The 22,843-nt window shown below is 38.0% G+C and overlaps 2 protein-coding genes across 5 annotated transcripts in view; both read left to right on the top strand.

The window, feature by feature from the left end:
- EPS15 (epidermal growth factor receptor pathway substrate 15) overlaps nt 1-11,663 on the top strand; it is a 74,265-nt gene extending 62,602 nt beyond the window's left edge. For 2 of the 4 annotated variants that reach the window (XM_075037086.1, XM_075037087.1), the window contains exons 19-25: nt 405-440; nt 1,323-1,459; nt 3,074-3,143; nt 4,334-4,410; nt 4,909-5,071; nt 7,659-7,837; nt 9,753-11,663. In XM_075037086.1, the coding sequence (XP_074893187.1) occupies nt 405-440; nt 1,323-1,459; nt 3,074-3,143; nt 4,334-4,410; nt 4,909-5,071; nt 7,659-7,837; nt 9,753-9,899 (809 nt within the window). In that variant the 3' untranslated portion in view covers nt 9,900-11,663. Of the gene's footprint in view, nt 1-404; nt 441-1,322; nt 1,460-3,073; nt 3,144-4,333; nt 4,411-4,908; nt 5,072-7,658; nt 7,838-8,401; nt 8,439-9,752 lie in introns of all 4 variants that reach the window. The other 2 variants (XM_075037088.1, XM_075037089.1) reach the window with 2 other exon arrangements.
- A 3,882-nt stretch (nt 11,664-15,545) lies between these two features.
- The window catches only part of TTC39A (tetratricopeptide repeat domain 39A), a 50,392-nt gene continuing 43,094 nt past the window's right edge, over nt 15,546-22,843 (top strand). The window contains exon 1 of the mRNA XM_075037082.1: nt 15,546-17,271. Coding sequence (XP_074893183.1) covers nt 17,237-17,271 — 35 coding nt within the window. The 5' untranslated portion in view covers nt 15,546-17,236. The remainder of the gene's footprint in view (nt 17,272-22,843) is intronic.

Below are 22,843 nucleotides of genomic sequence, written 5' to 3'. Positions count from 1 at the left end.
AAGACTTGCTTAGGAGGTACCATACATGGCACCTGTGAGAATTAATCAAAATTGGGACTAAGTTTCTATCAGTGGTTAGCCTGGATTACTGTGGTGGTAAATACTGCATAATGTTGGTGTTTATGGACAATAGCCAACAGAAATGCATCTTTGAGATGGCTGCTTTTGTGTGTATTTTATGATGGCAATGAGCTACTTAATGAATATTTGTTTCATCCGATGCTAGCTCTTGTAGTTCCACTGAAAATAGTGAAACTATTCCTCTGAGTGAGAGTTGTTTAAATTCTAGCTGTAGAAACGAGTTTGTGCGCAAAAGACTTCAGATGAGTACATGCTTCATGACAAGTAACTTTTCTCTCTCTCTCTTTCTTTTTTTCTTTTTCTTTTTTTTTTTTTTTAAACAGGTGATCCCTTCAAAGATGACCCTTTTGGGAAGATTGGTAAGTAACTTTGTAACTTCTAATGTGTTTGTTTTTCTAAATGATTCCTACTAGAAGAGTATGTGGGGAAAACTGTCACCACTTTCAGTGTAAAAAAGGTGGAAATGACCCAAAAAGTCACCATAGGATAGATAGATGTATGGCAGTAGCAGCTGTCCACTTGTGTTAAAGCTTTTCGGAGAAGCCCATTGCCAGTGAACTTCTCTCTGGCTGTTGGACGTATCCTTAGTTGGGATTTAAGTATGTGAAGGTGGGGAACAGAAGGCCGCAAACTCTTGCTCCTGGTTTTGTATGCAAAGAAGTAGGACTGTACTCTTTAAAAGGCTTTTAACTTAGCAACTTTCTTTAGGACTAAATATTGGAAAAGGTGGGAAGTCTCTATTTAGACTGGCTGTATAGGCAATGTCATTGCATTATTTGCAATGAATGGAGTTACTGGTGACAAAATAGCAAAATGGCCTGTAGGAAGGCTATAGCAAAATAGCATTGAGCACCAAGTGCCAAATAAGAAAACATCAATTGTGTGTGGGGAGTGAAGGAGAAGGAGGGTAGGGGAGTGAAGGAGAGGAGGGTAGGAGAGTTCTGAGAAACATTAGGTTTTGTAAAATGCTTCATTTTTAGGGAGCTTGGTTAAAAAACCTATATGCTCAGATAATTCTGGAACTGAATCACTGGCACCATCCAAAGTTTTCATGATGTGTAGAAAATGTTGGCTTGTCTAATGTTTTGAATCACAGAATACAAATTATTCACAGATTAATTTCATACTTCAGAGATCCTTGGTCTTAAATGTGTCACCTTCTTGAAGTATGAAAAAAGCAATATAATCTTTAGTTTTTAAGTAAAGCTAGCAGAAATGTTAATGAGATGTTTACTTTTTAGATCCCTTTGGTGGTGATCCCTTCAAAGGCTCAGATCCTTTTGCATCTGACTGTTTTTTCAAACAATCCTCCACTGATCCTTTTGTGACTGCTGGCACTGATCCATTTAGCACTGCAGACAACAGTAATAATAACACAGTAAGTTTGGTAGCATACCTTTTACTTCCTTCTATATATGATTTGGACAAAATAACCTATTTTGTACATTTGGACATGTCTTGAAAAGCTGATACTCAGAAATTGTATAGATAAAAGGTTACCTCTTACCCCATGGCTCTGTCTTGTCCTTTTCTGTCCTACTTTCTAGAAATAGTCACGGATTAAATAGAAGTAAAAATAAAAACATTTAAAAAATGTTTCAATGTGGAGCTTCGTTGCTCCACAGATAAGAACATTTGAGAATAATGAACTAAGTTCTGTTGGTAGCTGCTGGAACTTAGTAAACGTTGAAAGAAGCCCAAGATTAATCTCACCAAGTTATGTTGAGACACTTGATTTTTGTCTGTAAAGATTATAGGATCAATAAGTATGTTCTATATCTTATCTGAAATCTGTTGTGGTATGGGGTTTCCCTTCTGAAAAGTTGTTTCCTTTCTGAAAATTGTTCTGTACGTGTATGTTGTTTGGGTTTTGTTGTGGTTTTTTAATAAGAGTCATTGAAGCCTTCTCATAATGTGAAGATTCTTACTTAATGTACCTCTTTCAGGTGTACTTTGGTGTAACTTATAGCTGTTCACGTTATAACTGAGCAGTTATTGATAAGTCTTGAGCCTATAATAAGCTAGAGTTGGGCATGATACCTTCTCTGACATAGGATAGAACTTGATGAAGACGAGGTAATATTTAGGGCCGATAGACAAACAACCCAAGAAGCTGAAATTCGTCATGTCTTAAGTTCATCTCCATCCTTTTGCCATCTCCTTTCCTGCTCAGTGCTGCTTCTGTTCATGCCTCACTTCCAATTTTCTGTGTGTATAAAATATGCGTATACAGATACATGTGGATTAGGATTAGGAAGCAAGTTAAGTGGCTGTAGAGTGTGCCTGTGGCTAACCCATAACAGCCAAGATAGTGAGAAATCACTGCACCTAATGGTGGTGGTGTCCTTCCATGTGGTGAGCACATTATGCAGATCTCAAGGTCATATTACACAGCACAGCCTACAACTCCAACCTTAAAAATTAGTTTTCTACAATCTTTAATACTTAGCACACTGTCCTTTTCCATGTCTTGATATTCTAATATAAGCAATTCTTGGTCATATTACAGTCTGATAATAAGAGAAGTATGGAAGAGGGGAAAAAAAAAAAGGGGGGGGGGTGTCAGAGCTGTGGTGTGGGATTAGCAGTAGAGTCTTGAAATCTGTATTTCTGAACTAAAGTTATGCATTCATCTTAAATGCTTTACCACCTTTGTGGTGTTGCTATCTTGTAGTTATATGTTCATGAAGACGGCTCTGGCTGTAGAAATCTGAAACCAAAATGAGTGGTAGATATTCTTAAATTTTGTGTTAGTGGTTACCAAGTATGTTGCACATTGTACCCTTTTTTCCTTCCTTTGAAAGTATTAATCGCTGTTTTGAGGGAGGAGTTTCTGTTGACAGACTTGTTTACTGATGCTGATAAAAGCTACTTCCAAAATATTTTATCTTGAAACATCTAAACTAAAACAAATTGTGACTGTATTCATAGAATTGAGGAATCTTTTAAGCTGAAAAACAAATTTCCCTCCAAATGAATTTTTTTATTTTAGACAGAGATATCAAAGAAGAATGACCCTTTTGCTCCTGGTGGAACAACTGTTACTACATCAAATGATCTAGGTAAAAGTAAATTATACACATCAGACTTCCTGGGGTTTATTTTAATTTGCTTTTGCTTACTTTTGTTTCTAGTCTTTTAACTGAATTTGCAGTGGAGTGTTTTAGGGATTTCCTGTGTTTTCTGAATTTTCCTGTAAGGTATGACATAAGGTGCAAGTTTGCAGGGGGGGTATTTTTATAAAACAAAACTGTCTGAATATCTGTAGTGCATAACACTGAAGAGTGGTTCTGCAAAAATGTTCCTCTGCCTTACGTAAAACTGGTAAAATATCCTGATCTAAATGTTTGGACTACGTGAATGGTTTGTACTGCTTCCCATTAGGGTTGTTTTTGGAGATTCCATATTACTTTCTAAGTAACATACAAGATAGCATTGTACCACAAGAGGAGATGTAGGATAGAATAACTACTTCATCAAGAATTTTTACTGTTCAAGTTTGCTCCTTTTGTTTTGCTATGACCCTCACTTATCTGAGGGCTAAAGATGTTTTAGGGAAGACTAATCTCCTATTTTCCCAAGTTGCACTGACAAGTGGTAATCCAAAACATGAATCCACGTGTGATTTGGTATTGTAAAGCTGTTCAGTTTAATTGTAGGAAAACAATGCCATTTTCTAGAGATGCAGAAGTGAGTATTAGTAAAGACAGTGCACTTCTTGCTTTGCAGTAGAATAGAAGTTTTTACATGTTCTAAGGCACATAAAAATGAAAGGGTACTGTTGAATTAGATTGAGATGATACGAGGTTTAGATACTTTATTCCACAAGTGGGCCTACAGTCAGGAGTGAGCTCTTGTTCATGTTCATATACATACATATCTGTGTATGTATCTTTATGGGTCCATGCGCACAAAAAATACCTCTGTGTGGATACATGCGTGTATCTCAGCAGAACATCCAGTAGTATGATTTTTTGATACTTTCAGTGGAATTTAATTTTTTTTTAATGTAGGAAACCAGAATACCAGTATTTCTTTTGAATTACTCCCTGTTCTGGAGAATTACTATTCTTAATTGGTAGTTGACACTCAGAGTTTTTGTAAAAGCTACTTAATAAATTAAAGTGCCCACCTCATAAAATATTTCACTTCAATTAGTCTGTGCGGCAAAATATGTAACAGTTGCTTTTTTGTTTGTCTTTCATATTTAACTTTTAATCTCATTGTATTTGCTTGATTTGTGTGTATTTAGCTACAGACCCTTTTGCCTCTCTGTTTGGAAATGACTCCTTTGGAAGTGGCTTTGCTGACTTTAGCACGCTGTCAAAGGTAATATGAAGCTACTGCTACTCATAGAAAATGCATGAACCTCTGCAGTGACAAGACATAGCTTACTCTCTACCAACAGTTTCATTACAGTTTTGCCAATACTGAGAATTTATAATGGCTGACTTTATTGAAAAAGAGGTCTTTAGAGTAAACTGTCCTGCAATTCCACTGTGAACAATGCAATGTAATCTTTGTGGCTTTATAAGTATTTTCTTCATATTTTTTTTTTAATCTGCTGAGTTTAACAGCAAAACTATTACTTTTGCATGTTTAACTGCACTCAACTTGATATTGCTGTACGCACTCACCATTCCCGATTTTTCTTTATTTTCAGTCTCCTGGAGTATGTGGATGATATGTCTAAAACCAAACAAAAGTATTTCCTTTTTGTCTTAGTCCAAACTTGCAGTTCTAAATAAATATTGCAGTATTGAAAAGATGGGAAAGTATAGTAGAATTGCACTGAAAATGCATATGTTGCTGTTTTCTTTGTTGAAGGCCAACAATGAGGATCCCTTTAGCTCTTCCACGTCAGGTTCTGTCAACAATGTGATCATAACTAAAAACTTATTTGAGGAACCACCAGCTAAAACTGAAGATGTTCCTCCCGCATTGCCCCCTAAAACAGGAACTCCCACAAGGCCCTGTCCACCACCACCTGGTAAGAGCTGATACTGAGAAGTTTTTAACAATTAGCTTCTTCAATGTTGGCAGTGGGACAAAAATTATGAGGGGATGGTGAAGTGTCTGAATTTAGAATGAATGAGCAGGATGTGAAACAAGTCTGTTCCTGATCTGTAGATGGTTTCCTCAGAGTTATATTTTTCATGGTGTTTAGCGTCTTAGTTTGTTTTTTGAAGAGAGAAAGGATTTAGAAAACAGGAAAAACCAGAGTCATTACAAGTATCTGCAAGAACGTAGCATGGCTGCAAATTAAATGGTTACTAATGTGGTACATTGTGAGTCTTGCATTAAATTATGCTTAAAGTGAGAGTTCAGTGTGGTTTTATCCATTGCAAAACCTCTGGTTTTAATGCAAAATGAATTAAATAGGGTTAAATGACTGTCTCAGGTTTTCAGATTAACTTTTTCCAGGTGGCCTTGCCGGAAGTCTGTAGTAGTAAACCTAGCCAATGTAATAGTAATAAACCCAAGTTTCCTATGCTGTTTTCTGTTCAGTGATAGCTAAGTCCTCTGGTCTACTCCACGCCACAAACAGCTCTGCTTTCCAGAAAAGGCCATGATTATCAAAGATAACACCTTGTGGTTGCGACAAGCCCATGTTACAACAGACTCCTCACTCTCAAATATTTTTTTTGCATAGATTGGAAAACATATTACTAGTATTCCTTTTTAAGTTTCTGTCCTTTGTTTCGTTTTCTTTAAAAACTCTATTGCATCATTTTTTCACTGTTGCACTATATGAATGAATCTTAAGATGTTTTGGAAAACTGTAGCATGAAACTTAAATACATATTCATCTTCCTCAAAAGAAGGGAAACACAGTAAATGTAGGAGTATTAATACTAAAGTTTAATTTCTAATGTTGATGTGAGATCTGGTTCATGCAAGTGATCAGTTTCATTGTAAATAACATTAAAACAGCTGATATGACAAGTGATGATAATTTGAATGTTTGATAGTGTTTCCTGTTATGGTGGTCCTTATTTAAAACAAAAAAAGGATTTCTGACTTCGTTGTATGGGAGCGGCTATGATATGGTGTACATATCCGCTTTCTGAATGCAAGCTTCTAGTGGCGGAACAGCAGCATCCTTATCAATATATGACTAGAAAAAAGTGGCCTGTTTTGATTTGCACATATTAAAAATGATACTGTGGCTATCTTGATAACCATTCCCAATAAATTATTTTCCCAATAGAAATAAAAAATGGAGATACTTAAGTGTATTTGGTTTTAATTACCCCTTTGGCCTGATTCAAAACAAGGAAATGCTTTTTAAAAGAAATGCCCCAAAATCTTTCTCTCTAATTCGTCATGCTACTGGAAAGTGTGCAGCAGGGCTGTTTGCTTGCCTCTGAAATCTGTTGCCTTTCTAGATACTGATAAGCACCCTGATTTCATGATTTTTGGGGCAGATTTGGAGATTTTATACTTCATATTCTTGTACTTATTAATCCTTCCCATGTAGAAATATAATTCCCTAGATAGCATTTGAAGCTGCTTCTCCTACATTGTTCAAGAAATAGACATGTGTTGTTTGCCAGTAATAGAACATCATCAGTGAGTGAGAGCTATCATGGCAAGGTTATCTGCAAAGTGTCTAAATAAATCATATATTCCCGAGGGGCTATTCTCTAAATCATTGCCAAATTAGAATCTTTTTTGGTCTATGAAAGAATTTTTAGACTAACTTACAACAGTGATATGCAAAATAATAAGCACTTTGGTTCGATTCTAGAGTTTTATTCTAACATGGCAACAGAAGCAAGTTTTAAAATACGACCATTTTAAGTGTCAAACCACTTGCAGAACCTGCTAGTTGAATTCAAGAAACTGCAATGAAACCTTTTCTGTAAGCAGTAACATATGGAGAGAATGGTGGGATGAAATTCAGCTCAACTATTCTTGGAAGTATTTGGGTTAATGTCCTCAAAGGTGTTGAAAGCTGACTGGGGTTAACCTGAAAAAAGAACAAGATAGGTGGGGGCTTCTGCCTGATTCTGTTATATCTGCTGCTACTTAGGCAAGGATTAACAAAATAGTTAAGCCTGTGATTGCTTGTTATCATATTGCTTTATTCGATTAGTTTGAAAGCTACAGAAATTCCAGGTGTTAGCACAGTGAGAGGACATGATGTTTTGAAGACTTACAAATATATTTCTGGTCTCTGAATGAAATTGTGTTAACTTAATCCAAACAAATAATAAAAGAACCTTGCTGCAATGATCATAGACAGTTGGTAAGCAGAATTAAAAATACTGTGCTGGTAGAATAGGGGCTCAAAACTGTTAGAAATGCTCTTCCCAAAACAGTTAATTAGTACGTAACTATGTTCTTGAATCATTAACATACATGTGTTCCTTTTTATCTGATTACCCTTTAAGAAACTATGGACCATACCCTCATTTTTTTAATTGGCAACCCTTCCTCTGAAGTCATTGCAACTCCACTAGTTTACTAGAAGAGGTTGCATTCCAAGTAGCTTTTGAATTTGTTTTTTTTACTATTTTTGGCATGTTATTACCTGCTATCTTAAATTCATTTTAAATTCATTTTAATCTAAGGGAAAAGACCTATCAATCAAATAGACTCTTCAGATTCCTTTAAACCGAGCGATCCATTTCAGCCTTTCCCCACCCCAGACATTCCCAAAGAACAAGAAGCAGATCTATTCTGTGATCCATTTGCTCCCACCAGCGTCAGTAAAGAGGCTGACCCCAACAATTTTGCAAACTTCAGTACTGTGAGTAAACACTTTTTACATTTGTTTCAGTATAATGACAGCTTTGAATGGTTCACACTGAAGTCTTCAGTCTATTTTAAAATATTAAAACATATCCCATGTACAAAAGGGATATCACTTCCAGTTAGAACAGTATTTACATTTAGTTTACAGCTGAGGCTGTCCTAAAACAACATACTGCAAAATGTTGTAGTTAATGTTTAAATTGCATTGCTTTTGTGCGGTTTTTCATGAAGGCCTCCTAGCTTTTAGAAAATAGGACTTTCTAAGTATCTATGTTCTAAGGATTATCCATTTTATCAGAGCATGCAGCAGATTTAAATTATCTATCTATAACAAGCACACTGTTAACTATCCAATTAAAAATAAAACAAAAGGTGTGATTTTAATTTAGCTGTCACTGAATCGTTTGGTCATCATTTTGATGTACTGAAATACTGATAAACAGCCTCATAATGGTGTATGTTAATGAAATATAATTTGAATGGCTAGTAAATTCCAGATTTACATACAATGAAGTAAAAAGTAGTAAGTGTCTCTTTATAACCAGAATCCATTTCATAGAAGTCGTGGTGTCCAAGCAGTAGAAGCAAATCTAAAGGTTTGTGCATGCCTATGTATATATTTATTTTTTTTCTTTGAGCTTTTGCAAATAGGTGTTTTGAAAGGCATCATCCCACTTACAAGCTTGATACCTGTTAAATGCAATTTGCATTTACAGTATCTTGATCATAGTGCTTTTTTATTTTCAGGCCTAATAAACTATGTGCTTGATTGAAGTAAACTGAGGATTGACAGGCTCTCAAAATTGACTTGCACTGGTTGATGTGTCTTGTAGCATGATAATTTCTGAAATGCTGTTATTGATCACTGTTATTAGTTAAAGGGACTGAGAAGGCAGTTTGCAGGAGAGAATGTGAAATGTGGAGGAGAAAGGAAAAACGTTCATTATCTTTATGGAGGAAAAAGTATTCTTTTCCAGCTGGAATTACTGAAAATACTAAGTGAACTATGGAAAAAACTCAAGCTTTTCTACAATTATTTCCCAAAGAAGCAGCTCATAGCAGAAACTACCTGGAGTATATTAAGATAATTTTTTCAGACTTAACATTGGGACATTTGTGAAGACATGGCCTTCACCTACCTCTTAGCTTTTCTGCATGCTGACTAGAAACAAACTTTAGCATAATCTTTTGTATTTTACGTAAGGTAATACTCTTAACTGTCTCTGATTTATAATCATTGTACCACAGAAATTGAGTTCACATTCTGTTTGCATCAATATACATGGAAAGAATCTGTTGGGTTTTGTTGTTTTGTTGGGTTTTTTTCCTGTTGTATCACACTGGCCTTTCTCTATATTACTACTAGGCTTCTAACTGTACAGTTACCGTATTATTTTGCTGCTTCTTGGCAGAAGTATTTTTCATCTGCGCAATTAACAATCATTCTACAGCTAATTTTTGCAGTCATTGTCACTTGGAAGAATCATCCCTAATGAAAGTAGGGTAAATCAGGATATCCCACAGTGTGGATAGGGCTGTATTTTGTAAAATGTTCTCCTGGTTTATTCCAAATTTTTCTTATATAGACTGGTTTTTATCCAAAATAGTTTGAATTTAAATTATAGCACTTTCTGTTCTGTAACTTTTTTGAAAATTAATACTGAATTTTGAAACATGGCATATGTCATAAAAATATATCAGTTGGATGGCTTCAATGCAGTTCTTAATAGTTAAACCTTAGGCTATGCTAATCTTAATAGTGTGTTAAAATTAAAAAGCAAGTAATATTTGAAGACTAGAATATATACAATATTTTGAAAAAATGTAATTGTCCCTTAAACCAAAGACTTGGACAGTATTAGTTATCATTGTATTATTAATTTCGTTTATTTTGTCTTTTAATAATGCAGTATTCTACTGAGGAAGACATGATTGAGTGGGCTAAGAGAGAAAGTGAGAGAGAAGAGAAAGAAAGATTGGCAAGACTAAAACAGCAAGAGCAAGAAGACTTGGAACTGGCTATTGCACTCAGTAAATCTGAAATATCAGAAGCATGAAGTTTAGAATAAGATTTTGTCTTATGTCAACTGTTTTGTCCCTTTTCCTGAATACCTAACCTATTTAAATGTTAATCAGAAAATACATATATACAAGAAACCATGAAAGGTTTTAAATTTCTGAAAGTGGTGTGAATGTTTCTGCCTAAATTCAACCCTTTTTGGTTATTGTTTGAATGTTAAGTTTAGCATTCATTTTTTCTCAAGTTTTCAGGAGAAGAAAGTACTTTTCCCAGCGCTAAGCAAATCAGTTCAAAATGTAGATAGTGAGATTGTAGTTTGACTGTAATCTGTCAGCAGTTGGTAATTGAGCATAAAGTGAACATAGCAGTTATTCTGCCATGGCTGGCTGTCTCCCACCAAGCAGTTGGTCATCTGAAACCTTTTATCCTTCTAAAGAGATTTTAGTAATGCCAGAGTTGTGGAGTGCTTTATTTTACAGGTATGCATATAGATTTTTCTCTTTGAAGATTCTATGTTTGGATTTGAAATAACAATCTTCATGGTGTCTAAGTGAGAAAGAGTGCATCTTTCTGAAACTTTTAATGCTTTTCTTGCATGGTCATAGGTTTTAAGACAGACCTTTTGTTTTATAAAGCAATTAAGTTGAAGATTCATGTGCATTTGCTGTTGGCCAAGATGACTGTCAAATTACGAGACCCCACTGCTATTTGAGCCACTTTTGCCTGTGAAATATGCAGCTGAACTGGCAAGTTAAGTTCAATTTGAAATAGGATTGAGAATAGAAAGAAAAAACAGGTAGTCTGATTTTTTTTTTTAATTTTTTTTTTTTAAACCACAGTTGTTTTCTGTATATGTAATTTATTGAATGCCAACTGATAGTTGCACCTTAAACTGAATGATTTCTTTACGGTCACTGAGTCAGAGTAGGATTGATAAAATGTTAATGAAAATAACTTAATGAAAATAACTTATTGTTCATTGTGAAAGAACTCTATTCTGGAGAATTAGTGTCATTAAAATAATTCCAAAAAGAATAATCTTTTGCCCTAAGAAAAATGGATGGCAGCAGCATAAACATCAAGAGATTTTATTTTTTCTTGCACTTTTAACCTGTGGTATTTCAGTTGAGGAAATGGAAGTGTTTCAACACACAGCACTGGGGGGGAAAGGGGGAGAACTCAGACATGCTTCAGTATATTTAAGCTCTTCCCATTACCTATCAATGCTGCTGTTGCATGAGTTTGAGGGTAGTTTTCAATTTTTCAGGAAAAATGGGTAACCTGACTGGGATGGTTTTTCTTTTGCACTGGGAAATGAGCATTTATATACCTGCTCAAAAAAAGTAACTTAAAATTTTGCAAGTATTAAATAGTTGTAACTTATCTATACATCTTTGTAATGAGTGTACACTAATCTTGCAAATCATATGCTTAACTGGATTACATAGTTTCTTATCTTTTGTTCAAAATGTATACTCAGTGGACCAACACAAAATTATATGTATATATTATATATATATATTCCTGCTTTCCTTTACGGAATTTAAAGTTTTGAGTCATTTGATGTTACATTTCATGTTACTGACTCTGACTATAGTACTTTTATTCAGACTACCAACAAACCACTGCTGTGAGCTAAATGGCATTACGTTATGAAGTTTTAACTGTTTGGGTTTTGGTTTTTTTTAAAAAAACTTGTTCAGGTTGGATTAGCCTCTATTTATAGACTTCCCTTTTGTTTAAAAATTCTAACAATAGCCTGTAATTATGAAGAAATAAAGTTTAAGTACATAAGCGTGAACTGTTTGCCTATTTTTTTCAAAAGGGTGCTGTGAGCTGTAAAGCAACATGTAAATGTAATGCAAACAATATAACACGTTCCAATTGTAGTCTGTTGGGAGTGGGTTAATTTTCAGAGAAAAAAGCTGCCTGAATCTGGAGGTTAGCTAAAGTGCACACTAATCCCAGCTGTCACTTGCTTCATTAGGAGTTGTGGCAGCTTCAGAGAAAACTTGGGCTACTCTTGTCCAAGGATTTTTGCCTGCAGAAGGGCTGAAGAGCCTAAATGTTTAGATACTTCAGATTTCTCTGTGAAGATATGTAAGCATCCTCTACTGGCTGATGTCAACATACAGGGCTTAAGAGATCTTTAGTTTGACCCAGCATATATGATTTTTCTCAATATGTATGTCAGCATAATGTCTCCTTTATGTCAAGCCATAGACTGCTTGGTCAGAGGTTTAGAAGTTCCAACAACGACTTACATATGTCTTTGATTCTTTTGTTACAGTAGTGCTAGGTTTTAATATACTCACCTAAGTGGACTCAAATCTCTTTGCCTGTTTTCTTTTAATGAGACATCAGTTGGCTTAGGCAATGTAATATCTGCATTAATTTTATCAGGTTCACACACATTCTTGAGGCTATTTGAAACCTTCTGCAGCTGTCTATTTTTTTTTGTTTTAAGTCCCTTGTCAAGTTTCCATCTTGGGTGCACTTTGCCTCTGATTTTGTCGCTTTCAACCCTCTCTCCCCTCCAAATTGTGTGCAGTCCATTTAACTCTTTATCATGAAACTGAAGATGGTTGCTAATCATCTTGAATAATTTGATATCCTCTTTTCACTGTCTTTCTCTAGCTTCCTATACTATGAAGTTCTAATAGTCATGTAAAACTTTCTATTGCATTCACAGAATACCATTGCACTCAAAAGATTGAAGAGATTATCTCATGTCTAGCAGATGAATTGGCCACTTAACTTGAAACGGTAACTGTCATCTGAAGCAACTTAACTAGAAACTGTACTGGAAGAATGTACTGGGGACTAATGTCAAGCCTGTTGTATTACTGTGAAGTACTGACAAGGAATAAAATGGTGATAAAGGTCCTTAATGAAGCATCTTTATTAAAGGTTGACTTTAACTGGAGTTGTCCAGAAAGCTGTCTGCTTCAGCACAGTGGACTTTAAGCCAGGAGACTTGATGTGACAGAGAATACTAACCCTTCTGCTTAATACTTAAAAGCTGTTGTGTTAGACCTCAGTATTAGACTTCTTGGTTTCTTTGGTTCACGTGGACTTCGTTGCCATCCTTTGCCACCTTGTACACCCGCTGTATGTCACCTCTTTGCAGAAATAGCATTCAGCTGTCAGAACAATGTTGCCTAGTGTTGTTTCCTTCTGAAGAGTTTCATTTAGCTACTTAAATTTAAATTGACTGTTTCAGAATTTGAATATTTACCAAAACTATAACTTTAGTATTGGAATGTTTTAATCATGCTTTAGCCTGAATCTTCAAAGTGGTTTGTGTGCATGGATGTGCAACCTTGTGTATTTGCAATACTGTTAGAATGGTATTTTTAGATGATCATGTTTTTAGAGAGTATAGAGTGTAGGGGGTTAATTTATAAAAGGGTAAAATTGGAAAAGTAATGTATCTGTTCAAAACATTGGCAGCTAAAGTCATATGTCTTCTCTTCATGGAATTCTGTATCATGTCAGTGAATACTCTTGAATTCCATTGTTAATTAGAGTGAACATGAAGGTTGGCTTTCAGATGCATCCATTCTTTTTATTGTAAGAGGGAAGAGGATTCGTTTGCCTTGTGCAATTATAAAACACAAGACAATATAAAATTAAAAGCAGACAGTCAACAGTTTGTACTGGAAGTAGGCAGTAACTTTCCCAAACTGAAGGTCTGTCTTGATCCAAGTTTGAGAATTACCCTTTTGGTAGGTAGAGCGGAGCTTTAGTTACCTATATGAGTGTTATTGAACTCTTGAACTCTCTGCAGAATAACTTGTGTGTTGTCTTCCTTGTTGGCAGCCAGGTGTAGGTATTAAAATTTAAAGGCAGGAGAGGAGGGGGAAGCAAAACAAATCTCTGAAGCGGTGGCTAAGGGTACAACTGCCGGCTGGGGAGAGACACACTTTATAAGCTTGTAGCAACTAAGTCTTAGTGCAACGACCAAACAGTCTTCATATCTTTCTGCCCTAACGATATCTCTGCTATTCATAGTACTAGTCAGACTCTCATGCTACCAAAACAGCTAGAAAGCTTGTGTTTCCAGGGAGCTCTGAGGGTAAAATGAAGAAAGCTGCTGTCTGCACTTATTGCAGAACTATAACTCAGTACCCGTGCAGGGAGGGAAGACAGCATAATGCTAAGGAATTTCTTATGTGGAGAAAAGTCAGTGAGATAAAAAAAAAAGGTAAAAATATTTTCCTCTTGTGCTTATAGACTGATAGATGAGTATGAGAATCCCTTGTTGTGGGTTTTTGTGGGAAGCTTCACAGTAAATTTTGGCCTGTGTCTGTTATCCCAGAAAAGATAGGAAGGAACTTTTAATTTGTCAGGTGATAAGCCATCAAGTCTAGGTCAGTAATATCCTGAAACGAGAAGTCATTTTCATCCACAATCTGTGTAAAGAAACATGAATAACAAAAAACACATAAATAATACTAGCCGCATTGCCATTCCTCACTCAGAATACTTAAGAATTCCTGTTGTGCTAAAATGGAGAGATTTAAAGCTGCTAGGACCTTAGATTTTAAACTGAAAACAAAAAAAAATATTAGTTTTTAAAGCAGGCGATTGGGTAGCTAGCTGATAGAGGGGAAAAATGCTGCATTGTTTGGATGTGTGTTCAAGAGGTCAGGATGTTGCTTCTAGTTATCTCTGATTTATTAAATGATTTTGGACAAACCACTTCTTAATGCTAATCTGTTTCCTGTTTTCTAAATGACAATGGGTCTGATGGTGTATTACATAACTGCTGTAATTTAGAAAGACGATCTTGTGCAGAGTAAAAGGAATTTTATGCCATTTTATTTGTGTGTATCCTGTAGGTAGGAGAGATGTTACAAGGTGTTTTCTCTGTTAGTATGAGCAGCCAGTTGCAGTCCAGGATTATACAAATAACTGGAAACAGAATTTGACAGAAGTACTGGTTTGAACAAGATATTTTCTTGAGGATTTAGTTTTCTGATAATACAGGGTGAAATTCTTACCTTTGACTTCAGAGGTCTGTCCCACCTGGCATTGACCAGCAAGAGATCCTTGTAACACTGCCTGCAGACTGTTCAGCTGTCTTGGATTTGTATCTGACAGTGCCCAAGTCAACAAAAGGACTCATCCTGATCCACTTATTTAGACTGATTTTCCTGTGTGGACAGATTCATTATTTATTCTGTTGAGACTATGTAGCATTGAACTTCTTGTATTCAAAGCCAAAAGGTCTTTAGGATTGTTTTCCACAGAATGCAGTCTCTCTTGAGATGTTACATGAACAGGTGTGGTCACTTACACAGAAAAAAGTGATTTTGAAAGGTTCAATGGATTTTTAGGTAGAATCCTTCTTGTAGTTTGTTGGGGTTTTTTGTTGTTTTGTGGGTTTTTTTTTTAAATTTTTTGATACTTATCTGAAGCTCTGTTAATACCTCCTTATTCTTAAATGCTCTTCAGTAATACAGACTAGGGTCTTTGAGTTCCAAACAGTTCTGAGGAGTTTGGAGTATGAATCCTATTTTGGGCCCACAGTCAGTAACAACTTTTACTGAATAAATAACTCGGTTGAGGTTCAAACCAGTGACGCAGAATCCTGAAAACTATGTAAAAGTACTAGTTGAATGTCAGTGTCATAGATTTGAATTCTCTAATTTTCCTTAATATGCTATCTAATTATTTTAAAATATTAAATTTATTCTACTGTCAGATAGTAAAAGCACAAATGTTCTGTTCATGAACGTACACTAATATGCCAAGGAGAATAACTAATCCAAACTGCAGTTAAGCTAATGATGCAAATTTGTCCTTCTGTTTTAGCTTTTTCAACTTTGTCCCTACCACACAGAATTCCTTATAGTTGTAAAAGCAATTTAGAGTATATTCTGGAGTGGTTATTAGTAAAAATATTCTTTAGGTTAAACGTGACTGTTGAAAACGGGTTGTATCTAAAGCGCAGAACTACACATGAAGTCTCTCTTCATTATGAAAGCTGTGAGCTGGAATGTACGAGCTTCACAATTCAAAAAATTAAACGTATGTAAGGTATTTTTATGCTGAAAAATGTGGTTTTGCATCTGTACCAAAATAGCTCTGTGAAGGTGCTTGTCACCATTCCTTACAACATCCCTCATTGACCTAATATGTTTGATTTAGCTAAGACAATCATGAATTTTTGCCTGTTGTCAGACTAAAGAATCATGCCCAAATTGATCAAATGTGCTCTCTTCAGTTGTGTCTTAGCTTCACTCTTGAAACAGCTGCATCCCGTGCACGGGAGCGTGAGGCAGGCCTGCCGCCTACCTCTCCTACGCATCACGAACCACATTGTCAGTGTTCAGCTAATAAATTCTTTCTTTTTTTAACCTTATATGCCCACTGTTCTCATTAACGTGCCCATTGTTTCTTTATGTCAACCAAGTCCTTCTGTTTGTCCTGCCACTCCCTCTGCCGTGTATACCTTTGCTGCCTTTCCCCCGTTCATTTCCTTCCACAAACTCGCTTTTATCTCTTCTGATCTGTTACCCTTGTAACCCTGAAGCTGCATGATTGATATAATAATAATATATGAATGGCCAAATTAAAACAGTTTTTCAGTCTTGCCTATCTATTAGTAATTTCACTGGGTTTAGCCGTTTTTTGACTCTGTACTTAATTATTTTGAATAATTTGTTCATCAGCTGATAAATTCGAGACGTAAGCGCTGTTGCGTGTCACTCCTTTTGTACAATTAATTAACTGACCATTGTGTTTTGTGGCAGAGGGCTCCGCCCGGGCAAACACTTCCCTGGAAGCAGGCTCGTGGAGCGTGCAGGCTACTTCCACACTCGGTACGAATTAGATTTTCCTCCTCTTTTTTTTTTTTTTTTTTTTTTTTTTCCTCGGGAGGAATTAACGACTCCCCTTCCCGCACCCCCTCACAAGGCATGCCTTCCCCTCAGCCGTTCCTGCGGCCCGCCTGGGCTCACACCGCAGGCCTCTCCCTTCCCTTCGGTTTAACCCTTCCCCCCTGCACCGTTCTCCCCCAGGGAAGCGCCCGACCGTCGCCCACCACCCTGCGCTATTATCCTAACCCAATCCCCCCCCGCCGGGCCGCCCCCGCGGCGTTTCTCGCACTGCGGGAGGCCGCGAAGGCGTCCGCTGCCCCTCGCCCAGGGGCGGGCGCTGCCTCAGCCGCTCACCTGTGAGGGCGGCCCCTGGGCCCGGCCCTGCCCTGCCCGAACATGCGCCGAGGCTCGCCGCTGCCGCCGCTTCACACCATGCGAGGTGGTTGCGGCTGCCGCCCGCGCCGGGGAACAGCAGCGCCGCCAGCCCTCGGCTCCGGCCTCCCCTCCCGCAGCTCCTGGAGCCGGGGACGCCCTTCGCGACGCCTCCATGGACTCCCGCGCGGCCGGCAGCGGGGACGCCCGGTACGGGGCTGAGGCGGGGGACGGGGTGGGGGCCGCGGCCGTTACCTCAGGCCGCGAGGGGCAGCGGGGTCTTCTCCCGCCCGCAGCCTCCGGCGGGGCCGGCTGGGGTGTCCCCTGGCAGCCAGCGCGGCCTCCCCCGAGGCTCCGGGAGCGCTCCGTCCCGGGTGGGAGGAGGGGGACGACGGCGACGGGAACAGCCGTCCCGGTGCCGGCCGAAGCCGAGGGTCTGGTGGCAGGAGGCGCCGGTGCCTCGGCGGAGGGGGGTGAGGGCGGCTCGTTTCCCGGGTAAGCCGCCCGCCGTGGTCCGAAGCCTGTAAATCGAGTTTGGTGCCTCTCCGGGATTACTCCCGACCGGCTGTGGGGAATCGGTGCCTCTGTCGCTTCAGCCCGCCTCGGTCCCCGCTTTCGGGGACCCCCGGGCGGCCGCTGCCCCGCTGCAGCCCGGGCCGGGTCCGAGCCGCCCCTCGGCCGCTTCTGCCGCCAAACCGCGCTCGGCTTCGGGCAAACGACTCTCCGCCTCTGCGCCCGCTTACCGACCCGCAGGCAGCGACTGAAGGGGCAGACACTGTTTTTTTGCACTTTCGGAGCTTTTCTTTTTCTCTTTTTTTTTTTTCCTTAGACAAAAGCATTAGCTTAAGCTAATTACGTGCCTGTGCTGCAGTCTTTGAGTAGTTACATGCAAATAAACTTATGTGTTCAAAGTGTTGTTTAAGAGCGGTGTCTCTGAAGCCTGTGGATGGAAGAGCGTGGAAGACCAAGTCCTTTTCCTTAAGCTCCTGTTTGCGCAGCTTGCAACACGCCTTGACAGTCAAACCTTGACGTTAATGACTTTGTAACTCAATGCCTTCTTGCTCACCCTTAGGAACAAGCTGCAGGTGGATGACTTTCCTTTCTCCTTTCCACGTGTGCACTCCCACTGCCCCTAAAATACATAAACTTCCATTGTGTGCATGTGAGGGAGTTGTTCCTTCAAAAGCTGAATCAGTGTGCAAATAACATTCTTCCTCGGTGATGGTGGCGTGTTAAATTTTAGACATGGCTAAAAGGCCTGTTTGTGGAATACCTGTTTGACATAAGACTTTTGAAGTAACTGCTTTATAACCTATGCAGCAGTAGAAACTTCTAAGAGTGCAGTTGTTTGAGAGGTCAGCAAACCATTTCTCTGCTTAGAAGAGCAGTAAAGGGTCCATTCGCGGCTCTTCACGAAGTGTTGGAAGTAGTGTTTTGCTCTCTTTGCCTGTATGCTTTCCCTGTATCTTAAAGTTGAAAACAGCAAACATCAGCCTGAGACTTTAATTCATCTGCAGAAACCATGATGGAAAACATTTCCTGAATTGCAGATTATATAAGCTACACAATAGTGCTCATTTTTTGGTGGCCTCTACATTAACATTAGAGTTATTACAGAGAGTGGAGGTGGGTGGTCTTGTGGCACTTAAAGCAGCAAAGTCCTGTAGGATTAGAAAATACAGAGTCTGTTAGCCCTGCTAATGATCCAAAATGACACGTGTATTAGCATTTGTAATAGTCTTATACAGTTTGTTGCCATGTTCTCTCTTGATAACTCTTAAATGGACCAACTTTTTTTTTATTATTATTTTTTTTACTCTCTGGGGTGGGAAGGTGGGCCATATGTTTGCAATAACGATTTTAAATGACATCATTAAGCGACTTCCAGGTCTTGTGTTTGCATTGACAATAGTAGCAGCAAAGGCTGAGAGATTGCGACTGTGACTGCATTGCACTTCAGAAAGCTTTGAACGTACAGAAGAATGTTTGCAAAAATGTTCAGAAGCAGGAAGGAGTTTGCTGAATTTTGATAGATTGGGCAGGTTGTCCCAAAAGTCAGGCTGTGTTACTGAAGCTGCTGGAGAACTTGGGGCTGGGTCCTCATTGCCTTTCTGTAGCTCCATCTACTGGAACCAGCTGTCACATTCCAGTGTAGCGTTGCACCGGGATGTAAAATGCTTCAGATGTTTTGGTTACTGTAGTACAAAATGTTGAAAACATATGTGTCAGGATTTTTTCAAGTTTTTGGGAAAAAATATTACTATTGCCTTATTGTAGTTCACATTTTACTTAAAATGCACCTTAAGTAATGCCCCAGTTAAGTTCCTAGACAATGTTTTTGCAGGGCTCAGCTTGTGGTTTCTTAGACTTCAGTTATATTTTGGGAATAAATTGATGTTATTAGCTCATAGTTGGAGGACACGATAGTCTAGTGGACTGGTTAGAACTAAAAACTAAATGCCAGATTTTTTGACTAGGAGTGATGGAAATTGACCTTTGCAGATTTTCAGCTTTTGTCTTCACTTTGATAATAAAACTTTTAAGTCATCTTTTGTGGAAAAAACAACTATCAGAAGAAAGTTTGGATGTTAGGATGGTCATTCAGGTATACTTGACTTAATGGCGTGAATCTCAAATGCAAATCAAATAAAATGCAATACTGAACTTGCGTGTAATTTTATTGTTCTTTCTCTTTGGCTCTAACTAAAATTGTCATCCTGAACTGATGAAATCTCAGTACGTCTGCATCAAATTTTTAAATTTTGACCAGTCCATGTTTCCTGTCAGAAAGGGAAAAAAATGCCAGAAAGATCCCAGTCTGTTCTGATTCTGAGTTCAAAATTAGTTTTGCTTTTTTTGTTTGTTTGGTTGGGTTTTTTTAAATCCTCAGATAGCTTACTTAGTTGTTTTTGCACTCTGAAATGGAGTGAATAGTAACTGTCTACTTCCTGAAGCCATTGTGCCTAAGAATAACTCTTTAAAATGGCTTTAGAAATACTGAGTGCCAAGAAAACTTGCTACAAGTACTTCTTTTCTGTTCTTGAGTATTGATTCAATAGGCAGGTTCAAGAGAGTTATAAAGGCATTTTGAAGTGCTCTGCTTGAATTTTTATTTAATTGGTGAGAAAGTGGCATTGTAATTGGTCAAGGTAGCATGAAGTATGCTTTGCTGATGACTTCTGAAATATGAAGTCAGTTTGTTGGAAGCTCTCAGGGAAACATAATCTGAAATTTCATGTAAAGCAATGATTAAAGGCAAAGCAACAATCCCCTATTTGTTAAAGTATTTTGTGTCATTCCTGTATATTTTTTTAATGAGAACCTAAAGTACTGTTCAGCAATGGAATTGAACCAAGAGCACAATTTTTTGTGAAGAAAGTTGCAATAAAATATATTACAGAGTAATTTATTTTGAGAATGCTCTGCATAGATTTAATGAAAAAAAAAAAAAAAAAAAAAACAAACCCAAACCAAACAAAACCAAATACCAAACCAAGAAACTTTTCAGCTCAAATTAAGTACTGCAGAAAAATGCCTTTTGGGCCAAAATGTGTATTTCATCCCTTCCATGTTTGTCACCACGCTGAAGTCTGAAAGAAGTGTAAGTCGGCATAAAAAAAGTACAAACCAGATGTCACAAAACGCTGAAGTAAGGTGCATAGGTAACTATTTTGTGACCTACCAGTCAGTCTTTATTATTGCTAGGTAATGCAGAATCCAACCAAAAGGGAAAATTGTGTAACATCCCTCCCTGAATTCTCACTGAATCTTACTTCAGAAATAATACAGACCTCCACCTTGATCTTGCAGTCCTTACAAAAACAAATCTCATAGGTTTTGTCTGGCTTCTTACCATGAGTGTGGCAAATGTGAGCTTACATTTCGCTTAATGCTTTTTCTGTTTGTTTGGTGTGTACCTAAATGTGCTCAACACATTGCAAGACAATGGTCTAGTGCAGCTCTTGTTGATTTCTCATTAGTTTTAATATGAACAGGATTAGACCTTTTAAAATGGAGAGTAATTATGTCAGAAGTGTAGGTTGACCAGAGGCAGTAAACCCGTGAGAAGTTAGAGGACTTTGAGACAAATGGGTATTGTAAGGTTGTCTAAAGATCTTAAGACTCTTAAAAAACAGAAAGGCGTGATAAGAGTCACCTCTGTCCTTCAAAGTGACAAAGACTGTAGAGTATTTAAATTGAAAAAGAAGAGCTGTTAAAACTTGCTAAGTATCAATACAGACTGATTTATGATGAAAATTTACTCTTAATTGCAGTAATCCTGTAGATTTCTGTAATGCTGGATATATTTGTTTTCTTTTAATTTTGACCCCATGTGAACTAATTTTTTCTTTGTACATTCCAATAGGTTAGTGCAGTCCCAGGACGCTTGGGTTGATAATTCATAATTTGCCAGACTATATTGTGTATATATATATTTTTTCATTCTGTTTGATGCAGGCACTTCTACTAACTGGGAATAATCACCCGCAACGGTGCATTTAGTGCTCTGTGAGCAGTCACGGCAGTACAACACGGAAAGGGAGCTGCAAAAATGACACCAGTACTTTTTATTTGTCTGAGCAAACCTATCTTAATGAATTTATTGTGTTGTTTGCCTGTTCAAATACAGGATGAGAACTGTGAATGTAATGCAACCTAGGTCCTGCATGGTGCAAGTTAAACAGCGGTGGAACCAAGGGGAGAACACAAGTCTACCGATTGCCTGGACTTTGTTCTGCTCGCTTGACTGCTTTGCCACATCCCTTTGTTTTGTGAGCCTTCACTGAAACAGAAGGGCAGAAAGCTTGAGTATCTTTAACAAAAGTCCTCAGGCATTGCCGAGGCATCAACATCTTGGTGGTTTCAGAGCTGAGTTAACCTCAAAAATAAACTGTGTCATGCTCTATGTTCAACTTGCAATACTGAGTAAGACCTCCTGAATTGCAGAATTGCATCACTGTTGTGTCTCTATGCAGAGTATTTGGCGAATATGAATATTGAAACCTTTCCAATTGCTTTGTTGTTAGAAGTAATGGCATTTCTGCAGCACCGAGGAGTGTTAGTCACAGGCCAGAAACATGTTCAAGAACACAAAAAGATAAATGCTGAGGTATTACTAGCTTGGCACATGGAACAGGAAAGGATCTGGTGGAATTAATTTTCTTGCATTAACTTACTTGCTTTCGAATTATGAAGAAATTTCTGTATTGTCTGAAAACTGAATAGTAACAAATTATTGTGAGCACTGCTTACTGGTTGTCCTTTTCGTGGTAATGAGAGTGCTGTTCATCCGAGATTATTTCTGATCTCGTGTGGTTTTGGAAATGTTTGCAAAAGAGAAAAAGAATTCTTCCCCAGTGATGTGCCTTTTGTTTTCTTTGAATGTAGAGATTTTTTTAGTCTCAGGCTCACAACATTTGTAATGCAGCGTTGCTCAAAGCGGTCATCTATTTAGAAAAGTAGTAGTCATCAATTTAGCAATGAGCTGGCAAACTTGAAAAGGCTAAAGAAAGTAACGCCAGGTGTATCCTGGTATCATCTAACATCTCTGTGATTATTCAGCATTATGAGAACAGAAAGTGGTGTCATGGCAAGAATTTCTATATTCACTGGTGATGTTTTTGAAAACATGCAATGGGAAGGACGCCCTGGTGTCAGTGACGGTACTTAACCACACACGGTGGCCTGTGTATCAGCAGGCCAGGTTGTGTTCATATGTTGGAGGTGTCTTTAAATGTTTTTTTTGTTAAGAACTGAAATGCAGAGCTTAGAAATGTGCTTT

Source organism: Buteo buteo, chromosome 10 (assembly GCF_964188355.1).
Source record: "Buteo buteo chromosome 10, bButBut1.hap1.1, whole genome shotgun sequence".
In the NCBI taxonomy this organism is placed as follows: Eukaryota; Metazoa; Chordata; class Aves; order Accipitriformes; family Accipitridae; genus Buteo; species Buteo buteo.
This window is presented reverse-complemented; position numbering and strand designations above follow the sequence as displayed.